Source organism: Pleurodeles waltl, chromosome 4_2, assembly GCF_031143425.1.
Source record: "Pleurodeles waltl isolate 20211129_DDA chromosome 4_2, aPleWal1.hap1.20221129, whole genome shotgun sequence".
Taxonomy (NCBI): domain Eukaryota; kingdom Metazoa; phylum Chordata; class Amphibia; order Caudata; family Salamandridae; genus Pleurodeles; species Pleurodeles waltl.
Genome location: NC_090443.1, coordinates 513,384,524 through 513,402,339, shown reverse-complemented (window position 1 = coordinate 513,402,339; position 17,816 = coordinate 513,384,524). Strand labels below are relative to the sequence as shown.

The 17,816-nt window shown below is 44.5% G+C and overlaps 1 protein-coding gene across 1 annotated transcript in view; it reads left to right on the top strand.

Annotated features, from left to right (window-relative positions):
* Positions 1-17,816, top strand: part of HMCN1 (hemicentin 1) — a 1,093,576-nt gene that overhangs the window by 126,622 nt on the left and 949,138 nt on the right. Inside the window, exon 2 of the mRNA XM_069232006.1 lies at positions 6,594-6,664. Within this exon, the coding sequence (XP_069088107.1) occupies positions 6,594-6,664 (71 nt within the window). The remainder of the gene's footprint in view (positions 1-6,593; positions 6,665-17,816) is intronic.

The following is a 17,816-nucleotide window of genomic DNA, read 5'->3' as shown; positions in this document are numbered from 1 at the left end:
CACAAATAGCTACTTTAAAAGGGGACACAGTGCAATTTTCACAGTTCCTGGGGGAGGTAAGTTTTTGTTAGTTTTACCAGGTAAGTAAGACACTTACAGAGTTCAGTTCTTGGTCCAAGGTAGCCCACCGTTGGGGGTTCAGAGCCACCCCAAAGTTACCACACCAGCAGCTCAGGGCCGGTCAGGTGCAGAGTTCAAAGTGGTGCCCAAAACGCATAGGCTAGAATGGAGAGAAGGGGGTGCCCCGGTTCCGGTCTGCTTGCAGGTAAGTACCCACGTCTTCGGAGGGCAGACCAGGGTGGTTTTGTAGGGCACCGGGGGGGACACAAGCCCACACAGAAATTTCACCCTCAGCAGCGCGGGGGCGGCCGGGTGCAGTGTAGAAACAAGCGTCGGGTTTGCAATGTTAGTCAATGAGAGATCAAGGGATCTCTTCAGCGCTGCAGGCAGGCAAGGGGTGGCTTCCTCGGGGAAACCTCCACTTGGGCAAGGGAGAGGGACTCCTGGGGGTCACTTCTGCAGTGAAAGTCCGGTCCTTCAGGTCCTGGGGGCTGCGGGTGCAGGGTCTTTTCCAGGCGTCGGGACTTAGGTTTCAGAGAGTCGCGGTCAGGGGAAGCCTCGGGATTCCCTCTGCAGGCGGCGCTGTGGGGACTCAGGGGGGACAGGTTTTGGTACTCACAGTCGTAGAGTAGTCCGGGGGTCCTCCCTGAGGTGTTGGTTCTCCACCAGCCGAGTCGGGGTCGCCGGGTGCAGTGTTGCAAGTCTCACGCTTCTTGCGGGGAGTTGCAGGGTTCTTTAAAGCTGCTTCTTGAAACAAAGTTGCAGTCTTTTTGGAGCAGGTCCGCTGTCCTCGGGAGTTTCTTGTCGTCGTCGAAGCAGGGCAGTCCTCAGAGGATTCAGAGGTCGCTGGTCCCTTTGGAAGGCGTCGCTGGAGCAGAGTTCTTTGGAAGGCAGGAGACAGGCCGGTGAGTTTCTGGAGCCAAGGCAGTTGTTGTCTTCTGGTCTTCCTCTGCAGGGGTTTTCAGCTGGGCAGTCCTTCTTCTTGTTGTTGCAGGAATCTAATTTTCTAGGGTTCAGGGTAGCCCTTAAATACTAAATTTAAGGGCGTGTTTAGGTCTGGGGGGTTAGTAGCCAATGGCTACTAGCCCTGAGGGTGGGTACACCCTCTTTGTGCCTCCTCCCAAGGGGAGGGGGTCACAATCCTAACCCTATTGGGGGAATCCTCCATCTGCAAGATGGAGGATTTCTAAAAGTTAGAGTCACTTCAGCTCAGGACACCTTAGGGGCTGTCCTGACTGGCCAGTGACTCCTCCTTGTTGCTTTCTTTGTTCCCTCCAGCCTTGCCGCCTAAAGTGGGGGCCGTGGCCGGAGGGGGCGGGCAACTCCACTAAGCTGGAGTGCCCTGCTGGGCTGTGACAAAGGGGTGAGCCTTTGAGGCTCACCGCCAGGTGTCACAGCTCCTGCCTGGGGGAGGTGTTAGCATCTCCACCCAGTGCAGGCTTTGTTACTGGCCTCAGAGTAACAAAGGCACTCTCCCCATGGGGCCAGCAACATGTCTCTAGTGTGGCAGGCTGCTGGAACTAGTCAGCCTACACAGACAGTCGGTTAAGTTTCAGGGGGCACCTCTAAGGTGCCCTCTGGGGTGTATTTTGCAATAAAATGTACACTGGCATCAGTGTGCATTTATTGTGCTGAGAAGTTTGATACCAAACTTCCCAGTTTTCAGTGTAGCCATTATGGTGCTGTGGAGTTCGTGTTTGACAAACTCCCAGACCATATACTCTTATGGCTACCCTGCACTTACAATGTCTAAGGTTTTGTTTAGACACTGTAGGGGTACCATGCTCATGCACTGGTACCCTCACCTATGGTATAGTGCACCCTGCCTTAGGGCTGTAAGGCCTGCTAGAGGGGTGTCTTACCTATACTGCATAGGCAGTGAGAGGCTGGCATGGCACCCTGAAGGGGGTGCCATGTCGACTTACTCGTTTTGTCCTCACTAGCACACACAAGCTGGCAAGCAGTGTGTCTGTGCTGAGTGAGAGGTCTCCAGGGTGGCATAAGACATGCTGCAGCCCTTAGAGACCTTCCTTGGCATCAGGGCCCTTGGTACTAGAAGTACCAGTTACAAGGGACTTATCTGGATGCCAGGGTCTGCCAATTGTGGATACAAAAGTACAGGTTAGGGAAAGAACACTGGTGCTGGGGCCTGGTTAGCAGGCCTCAGCACACTTTCAATTGTAAACATAGCATCAGCAAAGGCAAAAAGTCAGGGGGCAACCATGCCAAGGAGGCATTTCCTTACAGGCAGTTAAGACTATAATGAGAAAACATCAGGAAACTCAGAACACAGAAATGAGAAAGCAGACTCAAGCAAAATAGACCAACTCCAACCAAGTTTCAAGCAATGATAAGCAATGCCAAATAGGCGAGAAGACTGGAGAAGGCTGACTTCAGTTCCAAAGTTATTCACTAATTAGAATAGCCAGATTCCATTTGATGGGTCCATCAGGTGGGCACACACTGGGTGTTGATTTCAGCATCCACTCATTGTAGATGGCACCACCAATTTCTGATACATGCAGGAAAGTTCACAGCTAATGTCCATTGTTTCTACTATGACTTCATACTGTTCTACTAAAATATTATTTTTTTAATAATTCACTACATACATTTCCCTTCCCATGGCATGCAATAAACTCAGCTAATATTCTTTCGCATAAGCTTCATGAATCTTCCTGTGCAACTCAGCAGCTACAACAAATATTTTTATATTGGCTAAACTTGAAACATCTTCTTCTCCTGGAATACAATAGAACATTCAACAATACAGTTTCTGCCTAGGGAAAATAATTCAGGTTAAAGTGGACAGTGTGACAAGTACAATTTTTCCATGACTTCTTGCAGAATAAACTTTCAGGCCTAGTCAAGTTAAGGAAGCCTAAGCACATTTAATACAGTTAATACATTTAATAAACTATTGCACACCCAGGATTTCAGATCAAATATGCAACGCAAATTATGTTTATTGAAGCATTATTCATGTTATGTCAAGCAATGTTTAACGTATATTTATTTCACACTTTCAGAAAGCCATTTTATTCAATATACGTGTGTTTAATTCTTATTCATTTAATACTCAGAATATATTTCATTTGTACTGTTTTCTACTTGAAAATAATACTTTCAGGTTAATATTTATTATTAATTCACTCAAATGCAGAATGTTGTTGTTAGACGTGGTGTCAGAAATACGACTGGTAGGCACAAATGGCTCAGTGAAATTCACACAATACTGCATCATTTTTCTGTTGAACCATTTAAATTGTGATACATTAGTTGCCGTATGCCACTTCTATGCCACTAATTACTTAATGAAACATGATCTCTATAGGGGCTTATAAGGGCAACACTGGGTCTGGGTGAAGGACGGCAGCAGCACATTGACAATGGGGTGTTAAAACAACAACGCAGGGTCTGAGTTTGGAGCAGTGCAGGATCAGTGGGATGGAGCAGCATTGGTCCTAGTGGTTGAGCAGCACAAGGCCATAGAGTAGTGCACAGTATGGTCTGGGGTGGAGCCTGTGCATGGTTCTGAGAATGGGTCAGTGCAGGGTCTGCAGATGGAGCAGAGGAGGGTCAGGGAGCGGTGCAACCATGGCCTCAGGGTGTAGTAGTGCAAGGCCAGTAGGCAGAGTGCCACAAGATCTGGGGATGGAGCAGTGCATTGTTAAAGAGGTGGAGCAGCACAGGGTCATGAGGTTTTTAGGATGCTTTAACAGCACAGGGGATGGAGCAGTGTAAGGTTCAAGGGGAGGAGCAGTCCAGGGCTAAGGGGTGTTCCGGTGCAGGGTCAGAAAAGGTGGGACAGAGGAAAGATCAAGGGATTTTTCAGAGCAGATTCAGGCTGTATTACAGCACACTGTCAGAAGGTGGAGGGAAACTGGGTCTGGGGAAATGGAACAGCTCAGGATATGCACTAAATTAATCAAATAATACATGAGCAGTACTTCATTCACCCTAGAGATAGTAAGTTGGTGGGGATTCTTCTTACAGTTTAGCACTTTGTCCAAAAATCTTAAATGCTTTTGATACCACTCAGCCCTAAAGGGGTTATCTAGAGTTTGACGGTCAGGATACTCTGCCACGAACGTGGCTGAGTACCCTCTCTTCCAAACTGTTAGTTTGCCATCTCTGTTTAGTTGAGCATACCATCATATTTCTGTTTAAGGAGCTCCTTTGCTGACAAAAACCACAGACCAATATTGAGGCGTTGATCTAAGTACAGCAGACAGACCGTCTGCACAGTTTTGGGAGGATGCTCTGACATATTTTTTTCTTGTTCAGGGCTGCTGTCAAAAGCCTGGCAGTCCCAAAAAGAAAACAACAAAGGTGACTCCACACACCCTGGGAGAGAACTCAAAGGTGTTCAGGCTATTCGTTTTTTTATTTTCCTGAAACAACTCCCACTTTGGGAAAAGATAACTGAGCAACCGCATAAATCGTGGTGGCCACAGAGCAAATTTACAGTCCCTTAAGAGGAACTGCATGACTGGCTCTGATGGCACAATGGTCTCTGCCAGACATGTGGAGATCTCGAACTATTGGGGGGGCTTCGGTCATCTGGAAGTCAATACCTCAGCCACCCTGGTGGGTTGACGGGCAGCTTCCCCAAACACTAATTAACCCTCATATCATGTTCAACATCTGAAACACACTTGCAGTATTAAAGTATAATGTAAAGTTCAGCATCATATGAACTGAAGAACTGTATTGCAACATTCTGTGCATATCATTTGGTTTTATGTTTCCCCAGCCCAGATCCCAAGCTAACGAATGCATACACTTGTTTACTAGTCCAAACTGGCTTATTTAGAGTTTGGTGGATGGACTCTCTGTCACAGACATGGTAGATGTCATGTTTGCTGTACTGCAAGTGCATTATAGCCTATGGTACTTGTAGTACAGTGAAGATGATCTCCATTTTATGACACAGCATCCCGTTCCCCAAACTCTAAATAAGGACCAAAGTCTAGAGTACTTCACAAAGGCACAGGACAGTAAATAAGGATACATTGCACAACTCCTGACAATTGCACATAAGTACTTTACAGTACCCTCTGAGCAAATGGTTAGCCTGTATTCCTGCTGCTTCATTTTAAATCGAACGGCCTTCCTCTTTTTAAAGGAATGCACCTTGTTCATGGAATCTACATATGGTCGGTTAAGTCTCCTCCATTTTTAGGTCTTGTCTACAAAAGCATAATACAGAGTACTGTTGAACACCTATTGGGGACAATACCAATACTTACTGTGGGTTTTGGATCAGACTGTTGGTTTGCTTGCCTATCAGTCTCATTTGTTTGCTCAGGGAACTACTTTTCTTTTTCTATTTCAGTGGTCCATGGGAATGCATGTATTTTAATGCATGAAAATGGATGCTTGCCTATGAGTTGTGACTCTGTCTGATGTAGCATCATGATGCATATACAAACATGTGTGGCATAAATCACGCGCTCATGCAATAGTTCTACATTGGCAAAATAGGCAAGAACAAGACCTATTGGTTTTGCCAATCCTTGTGTTGATTACTTTAAGTGATTCATTTAAAATGCCCATGCAAATTATAATTACACTTAGAGAAAGATTCATAAGGATGCGAGATGACTTAAATGAGTCAGCCTTAATTATTAATGTATTGGTTACTAAAAAGCTAAAAAGGGAAAGGTTACAGTTTTTTTCTGATGATCTAGAGTAAACATTCTAAGATGAGAATCAACTTCTTTGTATAAGGAATGAGTGCGCTATCTAGAATGTTTTGTTGTGGTGATAGGTTTTACGATTTTAAGTTTTTTAGGTTTTAAGATTTTTTAAATATGGTTTGTAATTTCTGTTTGGCCCTCTGGGCCCAGAGTGCTCATGATACTAATATTACTAATTTCATAACTAAAGAGTTTGAGAAAGGCAGTGTTATAAAAGTCTGTAAAAGCTCTGTTATTTCATCAGATTTTGACAGGTAATCAGAAATTCTGCTGTGAATGAGAAGGTCCGCAATCCTAAATGTTAATTTTATTTATGTATTCATTTATGTACGTATTAATTTATTTGTTTACTTGAGCTGTTTTATAAAACTCTTCACCTCTTTTACATGGTCTTGGTCTGCTGTACAAAATTGATGGGCAGAGGTGCGGTCTATGGGCTAAATTGCTGGCTTTAGAACCTAGGCACCGGGGTACTTATCGAGGCTTCATCCCTTCACTGAAATCTTGTGATTCTGGGCAACTAACATAATTGCCCTGTGATTAAAACAGGCTACATGTAAATGTGTAATTAAAAATATATAAAATCAGCATTTGATGTGTGCCAACGTGTGTGCTCTCCTAATGTCCACTCCCTAATGTATTTACATTGCTCCCCAGGGAGGTTTGTCCTATATATCACGGATTACTACATTAATGTTCCATGTGAAGCGGTGTCACTTTTACTACCCTCTGCACAATATCGCAAACTAGAAAAATGCTATGACTCTTGGCCAGACTACTGAGTTTTTTTCCTAAAATGGCATTTTGTAAGCATTTGTTTTATCATTTCAGAGATTGGCCCAGTAACGATCACCACAGATCCCAAAAAATTCCAGTATGAACTCAGGGAGCTGTATGTTCAGGTGAGTGTGATATATGCTTATGAAGTGACAGTAGTTAATTTATTACAAAAACTTAATAGCCCAAGTCATTCTGGCATGGGACTTGAAGTTAAAGCTGCCTTTGGGGGAGGTGCAGGGTCAGCAATATAGTCCCATGCACAATACCCTCCTTTTTAAGTTTTATTTTAAAGTAGTAGAGTCATTACATATAAATTAATTTACCTACTTGGATGTACAAAAAAGCAGAGAAGCTAGTAGACTTTCATAGAATCATTACATATAAATTCATTTAACTACTCGAATATACAAAGGAAAAAGGTGGCCAAGTTAGTAGAAATGCATGGAAAAACATACGTCTGAAATAAAAAAACAAAAACAGTGACAATAACAAAGGCAGTCAAATATCATAGCTAATACAATGTGTCGGGCAGGTGGTTCCAAATCAGATTTTTTTTTTTTTTTAGAAGCACCAATTTGGGCCACATATAGGATAATTTTACCCGTCGAAGCTTGTTAAGCCATAAAGTAAATGACGGTATTACCCTGCTTTTCTAGTTTTGCAACATTAGTGACCTTCCAACCAATAAGGCAACAAATGCAAATTGTAACTTACTGACAAGAAGGTCTAGACTCTGTGTTAATAATCCAAACAAAGCTCTACATGCACATGGATGTAGATTATTCTGAAGCTGCAGGTTTAAGAAGTTGAATATCTGCTCCCAGAAATAGTTAAGATAATGGAAGGTAAAACACATATGTAGACAGTCACCCCTTGCATAGGAGCATCTAAAGTAACTAGCTGAAACTGGCGAATACATATTGTAACTGCGGTCTGGTATAAAGTAATGCACCCACTAACGAAAGAAAGTCATTTTTTTGTAGTTGGCTGCGCAAATTGCTCTACAACTGATTTGTATTATAAAAAACCCAACACTTTAGATCTATGTGCTTATTAGTTACACTGGCAATAGCATTTACTAATGGTGGTATAGCTTCGTCTGCCAGCTTTGAATGAAGCAGGCGATGCCAATTACTTATAACTTTAAGATGGACAATAAAAAAGTCCTTGCTAATATCTTGTACAAAATTTTCCAACAAAGGACAACCAGCCTCCTCACATCTTAAAGTTACAGAGTTTTATAATGGTAGCCCTATTTTCGTGGCATGTTTTAGATGTAACGACAGATGAATCCAAGGTACATTATATTCCTGCCAAGTTATAGTAAATCTGACACTGAAACCAAGAGGAGTCTTAAACCACTTGGAGAACCGGGGTATTTCCAGCAAGACTGAAGTTTCAGTTCAGACCTCTCCCAGCATCTTGCTGAAATAGATACAGCTTGAATAGTCTGTAGAGTAGGCAGTACGATTTAGCCAATGAAAAAGAGCGGCATGATAATATCATTTGATCCTAGGTAGCAGTAACCAATTTCTTCTCTATCTAATTGCAAAACTTTTAACTTGGTCAATGAAGAAACCTGGAGCAAGCTAGTCATTAAAGCGGACTAAATTGGAGAGGTGTTCCTTAGGCACTACTCCAAACTTTATTCGATCGTAGATGAACCGGCACCTGAAAGTGTTAACAAATAATTGAATTCCATTGAGATGCTGGCTTTATTGAAGTCTCAACAGCAACCTCTTATTTTCCCTGTAGCTGGGACAGATATGGAGTCAGCAATTAACGCATCCCCAAATGCCAAAGCATCTGGGTGTGGCAGGCTGCCATGGAGGTTTATAAAATATTTTGCCTGCAACTAGGTAGTATCTTAGCTCTTATTTATAATGAGTTATTTAGCGTTATTGGGAAGCAAGATTCCCTCCAAAACATTTACAGAGGCAGTAGTCACCATCTTTTTCAAAAAAAGGGAGGGGCTCAGAAAATCCTGGCTAGTATCAGACTATTAGTCTACTAAACTGTGATTATAAGATTTTAATGAAAATATTAAAATGCAGACTAGTTCAGCTAGCGCAAAGTTGGTCCATCCTGACCAGAATGATTTTCTCTCTACTAGTATTATGTTCGCCAACACAAATTATCTGATTCAGGTGATAGCTTTTTTTTTCTCAGTTAACCGAATTACGACTACTATTGTTATGTTGGATGCTGAGAAATTGCTTGATCTAGTGAAATGGGATGTTTTATTCACAATATTGTCTAAGTTTGGGTTTCCATTGCAGTTTGTCAGATTATTGCATTTCTTTACAACACAGCTGAGGCGAAAATTGTCATTAGTAACAGGTCAGCGGGCAATGTCATTGCCAGGCAAGGCACAAGACAGGGATGCCCTAAGTCCCCAGTGCTTTTTTCCTTGTTTATTGAGCCTTTAGCTTCTGCACTGAGACCAGATACTGAAATTCTGTCCCCTCTTGAAAATGTGGTAAAGCTGAAGCTGCTCACTGATAAAATTATCCTGTATTTGGCTGCAGAGAATGATAATATCCAGAATGCCTCTGCCAAAATTGAAGAATGTACTCGTATCGGTTAGTATCAGGTCAATGATTTAAAATCTGAAGCTTTATTGTTCAAGTCATCTTTTTCATTCTTACTATTTGAAACACCAGCTCAGTTTGTGCTTGCCCTACCTATTAAATATTTAGGGATTTACATAAATTCGAGTCCTTATGATCTATACGGATTGAATTTTATTTCTACTATAAAAAAAATTGTGGGTTATTACAATAGTGGCAGTCTTTAGCATTATCTATCGTCGGTCGAGTAGCGTTAGTAACAAACATTTGCAATGCAATAGGTTTCGTATTTGCTTGAGATTGAGCTATTGGGGTTGTAAATTCATAACTGGACTTCCCTGCCTCATAATTTAGTATTTTCCTGCATACAACTAAGGCACTCCCATTTACCTACTTCCTCTATCTGCATCCTAATTTAAATCTTCCATGCTAAGCCCAATAGAATACCACTTTCACCACCCCACCATCATAGTTGCTGACTGGCTAACACAATTCACAAAAAAAGACACAAGGCAGCCATGGAGGAGTAACAAGTGAAAGAAACTAGAAGGGATCACCCAAACAATAAGGAAAGATTAATAAAACATATACAATTATTGTGTAAACCCAATAAAAACCTTCATCATAAATACACTTTTGGCATTAGTCTGTAACGCTCAGAATAGCACCTAGAGGACACCACAATGAAAATAGCATTTGTAAGAAACATAGAGGGTCAGAAGACCGCGGAGGCCATTCTGGCTTTCCCGCTGGGCCGGCGGGCGACCGCCAAAAGAGCGTCCGCCAGCCCAGCGGGAAAGGCCCTGCAACAATGAAGCCGGCTCCGAATGGAGCCGGCGGAGTTTCAGGGGTGCGACGGGTGCAGTTGCACCCGTCGCGATTTTCACTGTCTGCTATGCAGACAGTGAAAATCATGGTGGGGCCCTGTTAGGGGGCCCCTGCACTGCCCATGCCAGTGGCATGGGCAGTGCAGGGGCCCCCAGGGGCCCCACGACACCCGTTCCTGCCATCCTGTTCCTGGCGGTAAAAACCGCCAGAAACAGGATGGCGGGAAGGGGGTCGGAATCTCCATGGCGGCACTGCTTGCAGCGCCGCCATGGAGATTCAGCCCATGCAGGGGAAATCCGGCGGGAAACCGCCGGATTCCCTTTTCTGACCGCGGCTTTACCGCCGCGGTCAGAATGGGCTGGGAAGCACCGCCAGCCTGTTGGCGGTGCTTCCGTGGTCCCTGGCCCTGGCGGTCTTGGACCGCCGGGGTCGGAATGACCCCCATAGTCATGTAAATATATAGTTAGCCCCAAGAGGGCATAAGCACATTAAAAAAAATGTCAAAGTAATGCACTGTAACCATATATTTAGGCCCTAAAGGACATAGCGCATTACACATTTTTAGGGCTAGTAGGCCTACCGCAATAAAATTACAAACAAGATCTTTAACCTCTTAGCTGCTGGGCCGTGCCCCCCCAGTGCTGAGCCCTTTATTGGCTATTTGGGGTAGTTCGCGCTTAGGCCTTCATAACCTTTTGTCCACGTAAGCTATCCATGCCAAATTTGTGTCCTTTTTTTCCAACATCCTAGGGATTCTATAGGTACCCAGAGTTTGTGGTTTCCCCTGGAGGAGACCAAGAAATTAGCCAAAATAGAGCAAAACTTTTGTTTTTTTTAAAAAAAATTGAAAAAAGGGCTGCCGAAGAAGGCTTGTGGTTTTTCCCCTGAAAATGGCATCAACAAAGGGTTTGCAATGCTAAAATCACCAGCTTCCCAGCTTTCAGGAAAAGGCAGACTTGAATCAGAAAACCACATTTTTCAACACAATTTTGGCATTTTTCTGAGACATACCCCATTTTTACAATTTTTTGTGCTTTCAGCCTCCTTCCAGTTAGTGACAGAAATGGGTGTGAAACCAATGCTGGATCCCGGAAAGCTATCTATTCTTGAAAAATAAACAAAATTCTGAATTCAGCAAAGGTTCATTTGTGTAGATCCTACAAGGTTTTTCTACAGTAAATAACAGCTGAAATAAAAGAATATTGAAATTGAGCTGCAAACAACAGCCATTTTTCTTTATGTTTTACTCTGTAACTTTTTCCTGCGATGTCAGATTTTTGAAAGCAATATACCGTTATGTCTGCTGGACTCTTCTGGTTGCAGGGATATATAGGGCTTGTAGGTTCATCAAGAACCCTAGGTACCCAGAGCCAATAAATGAGCTGCACCCTGCAGTTGGTTTTCATTCTATACTGGGTATACAGCAATTCATTTGCTGAAATATGAAGAGTGAAAAATAGGTATCAAGAAAACCTTTGCATTTCCAAAATGGGCTCAAGATAAGGTGTTGAGGAGCAGTGGTTATTTGCACATCTCTGAATTCCGGGGTGCCCATACTAGCATGTGAATTGCCGGGCATTTCTCAAATAGACGTCTCTTTTACACACTCTTATATTTGGAAGGAAAAAATGTAGAGAAAGACCAGGGGCAATAACACTTGTTTTGCTATTCTATGTTCCCCCAAGTCTCCCGATAAAAATTGTACCTCACTTGTGTGGGTAGGCCTAGCGCCTGCGACAGGAAATGCCCCAAAACACAACATGGACACATCACATTTTCCCAAAGAAAACAGAGGTGTTTTTTGCAAAGTGCCTACCTGTGGATTTTGGCCTCTTGCTCAGCCGGCACCTAGGGAAACCTACCAAACCTGTGCATTTTTGAAAACTAGAGACCTAGGGGAATCCAGGATGGGGTGACTTGTGGGGCTCTGACCAGGTTCTGTTACCCAGAATCCTTTGCAAACCTCTAAATGTGGCTAAAAATACACATTTTCCTCACATTTCGGTGATAGAAAGTTCTGGAATCTGAGAGGAGCCACAAATTTCCTTCCACCCAGCATTCCCCAAGTCTCCCGATAAAAATGATACCTCACTTGTGTGGGTAGGCCTAGCGCCCACGACAGGAAATGCCCCAAAACACAACGTGGACACATCCCATGTTTTGACAGAAAACAGAGCTGTTTTTTGGAAAGTGCCTACCTGTAGATTTTGGCCTCTAGCTCAGCCGGCACCTAGGGAAACCTACCAAACCTGTGCATTTTAGAAAACTAGAGACCTAGGGGAATCCAAGATTGGGTGACTTGTGGGGCTCTGACCAGGTTCTGTTACCCAGAATCCTTTGCAAACCTCCAAATGTGGCTAAAAAAACAAGTTTTCATATCATTTCGGTGACAGAAAGTTCTGGAATCTGAGAGGAGCCACAAATTTCCTTCCACCCAGCGTTCCCCCAAGTCTCCCGATAAAAATGATACCTCAAATGTGTGGGTAGGCCTAGCGCCCGCGACAGGAAAGGCCCCAAAACACAAGGTGGACACATCCCATGTTTGACAGAAAACAGAGCTGTTTTTTGCAAAGTGCCTACCTGTAGATTTTGGCCTCTAGCTCAGCCGGCACCTAGGTAAACCTACCAAACCTGTGCATTTTTGAAAACTAGAGACCTAGGGGAATCCAATATGGGGTGACTTGTGGGGCTCTGACTAGGTTCTGTTACCCATAATCCTTTGCAAACCTCAAAATGTGGCTAAAAAATATACATTTTCCTCACATTTCGGTGACAGAAAGTTCTGGAATCTGAGAGGAGCCACAAATTTCCTTCCACTCAGCGTTCCCCCAAGTCTCCCGATAAAAATGATACCTCACTTGTGTGGGTAGGCCTAGCGCCCGCAACAGGAAATGCCCCAAAACACAACGTGGACACATCCCATGTTTTCACAGAAAACAGAGCTGTTTTTTGCAAAGTGCCTACCTGTAGATTTTGGCCTCTAGCTCAGCCGGCACCTAGGGAAACTTGCAAAACCTGTGCATTTTGGAAAACTAGAGACCTAGGGGAATCCAAGATGGGGTGACTTGTGGGGCTCTGACCAGGTTCTGTTACCCAGAATCCTTTGCAAACCTCAAAATGTGGCTAAAAATACACATTTTCCTCACATTTCGGTGACAGAAAGTTCTGGAATCTGAGAGGAGCCACAAATTTCCTTCCACCCAGCGTTCCCCCAAGTCTCCTGATAAAAATTATACCTCACTTGTGTGGGTAGGCCTAGCGCCCGCGACAGGAAATGCCCCAAAACACAACCTGGACACATTCCATAGTTTGACGGAAAACAGAGCTGTTTTTTGCAAATTGCCTACCTGTAGATTTTGGACTCTAGCTCAGCCGGCACCTAGGGAAACCTACCAAACCTGTGCATTTTAGAAAACTAGAGACCTAGGGGAATCCAAGATGGGGTGACTTGTGGGGCTCTGACCAGGTTCTGTTACCCAGAATCCTTTACAAACCTCAAAATGTGGCTAAAAAAACACGTTTTCCTATTGTAAGGAAATGCCTCCTTGGCATGGTTACCCCCTGACTTTTTGCCTTTGCTGATGCTATGTTTTGAATTGAAAGTGTGCTGAGGCCTGCTAACCAGGCCCCAGCACCAGTGTTCTTTCCCTAACCTGTACTTTTGATTCCACAATTGGCACACCCTGGCATCCAGGTAAGTCCCTTGTAACTGGTACCCCTGGTACCAAGCGCCCAGATGCCAGGGGAGGTCTCTAAGGGCTGCAGCATATCTTATGCCACCCTGGGGACCCCTCACTCAGCACAGACACACTGCTTGTCAGCTTGTGTGTGCTGGTGAGAACAAAACGAGTAAGTCGACATGGCACTCCCCTCAGGGTGCCATGCCAACCTCACACTGCCTATGCAGTATAGATAAGTCACCCCTCTAGTAGGCCTTACAGCCCTAAGGCAGGGTGCACTATACCATAGGTGAGGGCACCAGTGCATGAGCACTCTGCCCCTACAGTGTCTAAACCAAACCTTAGACATTGTAAGTGCAGGGTAGCCATAAGAGTATATGGTCTGGGAGTCTGTCAAACACGAACTCCACAGCACCATAATGGCTACACTGAAAACTGGGAAGTTTGGTATCAAACTTCTCAGCACAATAAATACACACTGATGCCAGTGTACATTTTATTGTAAAATACACCCCAGAGGGCACCTTAGAGGTGCCCCCTGAAACCTAATCCAACTACCCGTGTAGGCTGACTGGTTCTAGCAACCTGCCACACTTGAGACATGTTGCTAGCCACATGGGGAGAGTGCCTTTGTCACTCTGTGGCCTGTAACAAAGCCTGCACTGGGTGGAGATGCTATCACCTCCCCCAGGCAGGAGCTGTAACATCTGGCGGTGAGCCTCAAAGGCTTACCCCCTTTGTTCCAGCACCGCAGGGCACTCCAGCTAGTGGAGTTGCCCGCCCCCTCCGGCCACGGCCCCACTTTTGGCGGCAAGACCGGAGGAGATAATGAGAATAACAAGGAGGAGTCACTGGCCAGTCAGGACAGCCCCAAAGGTGTCCTGAGCTGAAGTGACTATAACTTTTAGAAATCCTCCATCTTGCAGATGGAGTATTCCCCCAATAGGGATAGGAATGTGACCCCCTCCCCTTGGGAGGAGGCACAAAGAGGGTGTACCCACCCTCAGGGCTAGTAGCCATTGGCTACTAACCCCCCAGACCTAAACACGCCCTTAAATTTAGTATTTAAGGGCTTCCCTGAACCTAAGAATTTAGATTCCTGCAACTTACCGAAGAAGAAGACTGCTGAGCTGAAAACCCCTGCAGAAGAAGAAAGAAGACACCAACTGCTTTGGCCCCAGTCCTACCGGCCTGTCTCCTGCCTTCTAAAGAAACCTACTCCAGCAACGCTTTCTTCAGGACCAGCGACCTCTGAATCCTCAGAGGACTGCCCTGCTTCCAAGAGACCAAGAAACTCCCGAGGACAGCGGCCCTGTTCCAAAAAGACTGCAACTTTGTTTCAGAGGAGCAGATTTAAAGACCCCTGCAATCCCAGCAAGAAGCGTGAGACTTGCAACACTGCACCCGGCGACCCCGACTTGACTGGTGGAGAATCAACACCTCAGGGAGGACCCTCCGGCGACTCCGAGAATGTGAGTAACCAAAGTTGTCCCCCCTGAGCCCCCACAGCGACGCCTGCAGAGGGAATTCCGAGGCTCCCCCTGACCGCGACTGCCTGACTCTCAAATCCCGACGGTTGGAAAAGACCCTGCACCCGCAGCCCCCAGCACCTGAAGGATCGGAACGTCAGTGCAGGAGTGACCCCCAGGAGGCCCTCTCCCTTGCCCAGGTGGTGGCTACCCCGAGGAGCCCCCCCCCCCCTTGCCTGCCTGCACCGCGGAAGAGACCCCTTGGTCTCCCATTGGAAACCCGACGCTTGTTTGTACACTGCACCCGGCCGCCCCCGCGCTGCTGAGGGTGTACTTTCTGTGTGGACTTGTGTCCCCCCCGGTGCCCTACAAAACCCCCCTGGTCTGCCCTCCGAAGACGCGGGTACTTACCTGCTGGCAGACTGGAACCGGGGCACCCCCTTCTCTCCATTGAAGCCTATGCGTTTTGGGCACCACTTTGAACTCTGCACCTGACCGGCTCTGAGCTGCTGGTGTGGTGACTTTGGGGTTGCTCTGAACCCCCAACGGTGGGCTACCTTGGACCAAAAACTGAAACCTGTAAGTGACTTACTTACCTGTGAAACCTAACAATACTTTACCTCCCCCAGGAACTGTGAAAATTGCACTGTGTCCACTTTTAAAACAGCTTATTGTGTTTTATGAAAAAAGTATATATGCTACTGTGATTATTCAAAGTTCCTAAAGTACTTACCTGCAATACCTTTCAAATGAGATATTACATGTAGAATTTGAACCTGTGGTTCTTAAAATAAACTAAGAAAATATATTTTTCTATAACAAAACCTATTGGCCTGGATTTGTCTCTGAGTGTGTGTTCCTCATTTATTGCCTGTGTGTATGTACAAATGCTTAACACTACTCCTTTGATAAGCCTACTGCTCGACCACACTACCACAAAATAGAGCATTAGTATTATCTCTTTTTGCCACTCTCTTACCTCTAAGGGGAACCCTTGGACTCTGTGCATACTATTCCTTACTTTGAAATAGTGCATACAGAGCCAACTTCCTACACCTATCATTTCGGTGATAGAAAGTTCTGGAATCTGAGAGGAGCCACAAATTTCCTTCCACGCAGCGTTCCCCCAAGTCTCCCGATAAAAATGATACCTCACTTGTATGGGTAGGCCTAGGATATGTAGGGTCAAAAGTGCATTTCTCCAGTGGAGGCTTGACTGAGGGGTTTTCAGTGGCTCTGGTATTACACCTAAGAATGTTGGCTCTTTGAAGGAAGGCAAACAAGAAGCAACAAGGTTGGAAAGCAAATGTAGCAACGATCCTGGTAATGGTTCATAATCTAGTTATGTTTCTCTTAGTTTTCTTACAAGAAATGGTACTTCCATTTATCAAACCATGTGGAAAGTCAAAGGTGGGTTAGTGTGGGCATCTATCAGTGATATGTTGATGCCTAGTGGTACCTGACTGACCACATCTCTTGAGTTTTTACCTGTAACTGCGTTTTTGGGAATCAGCACATTTTAAGCGGGAAATGGCTTATCGTTCAGCCTCATGAATACTGTTTGTATTTGGAGTACAAAAATAGTAGCTACCACATTTCTAAATTCTTGAGTTGATGCTACACTGGGTTTAATGCCTGCTGGAGAAAGGTGCGTCTCTACCACCTGAGACAGCTATTTGATAGACGTTAGTGCTGTCATGACATTACTATTCCATAACTCTTGCCTGTGTCTCTTAATGAATAGGTGGCAGACTTTCTAATGAGCACGGTAAGCAAGTGTGTCTCTGTCCAAATATATTTCAGAGGTATTACATTTTTCGGCCATTGATTCCACGTTTATTCCATGTTTCTGCACGTGCTGGGCAATTAATGAATATGCACACACATGGGTTTAAGTCAGTTTTTCTTATTAAAAAAATGACAATTGAATTAAAAGTTTGAATATATTGTACACTGAATACCAGGTGGCGCTGTAGAGATTAAATTGATCACATTGAGTGCCCCTGGAAAAACCACTGTGCCCATGTATTTTGTCATTGTGTCCATCTAGCGAATGAATGAGATGCTTATCCGTTTAGAATGGTGCAGTTTGTTGGGCAGAGTTCTGTATATGCAGATACAGGCACTATCGGAACAATCTACATTTTTTCATATATCACTTAATATTATGTTTTTTGCTAATTTTAAGCCCTGTAAATAACAAATGCTACTGTTATCTCCTTTCATGATATTTAATTTACCCACCTCGGAAGGATGAAAGCGTAAGTTACCTTGACAGAAATTGAACCTAAGACTGGCAGGTCACACAGATGTCACAGGTGACTCAGATGTCACCAGTAGATGATCCAGCTGGAGAAGATCCAACATTTCACGGTTTTACAGTGGGGTGGTTAAGAATTACTCAACTAACCATGTTTCAAAACCTCAAAGAATCCTCCATGGATGAGTAATAGGATTAAGCTCAGGGCCCTTTATTTCACTCTGTTTTTTGGGCTTCACTAAGATGCAATAGTTCCATATTACACAAAATTCAATTAGTTTCAGTTATAGTGTATTTCCAGCTTTATAAAAAGTATATAAACTGCATTTAATTTGTTTTTGTGTCTAACCAATTGATATGCAATTAAAATACATAGGGGGTCATTCTGACCCTGGCGGTAAATACCGCCAGGGCCGGGGTCGGCGGTAGCACCGCCAACAGGCTGGCGGTGCTCCGCCGGGCATTCT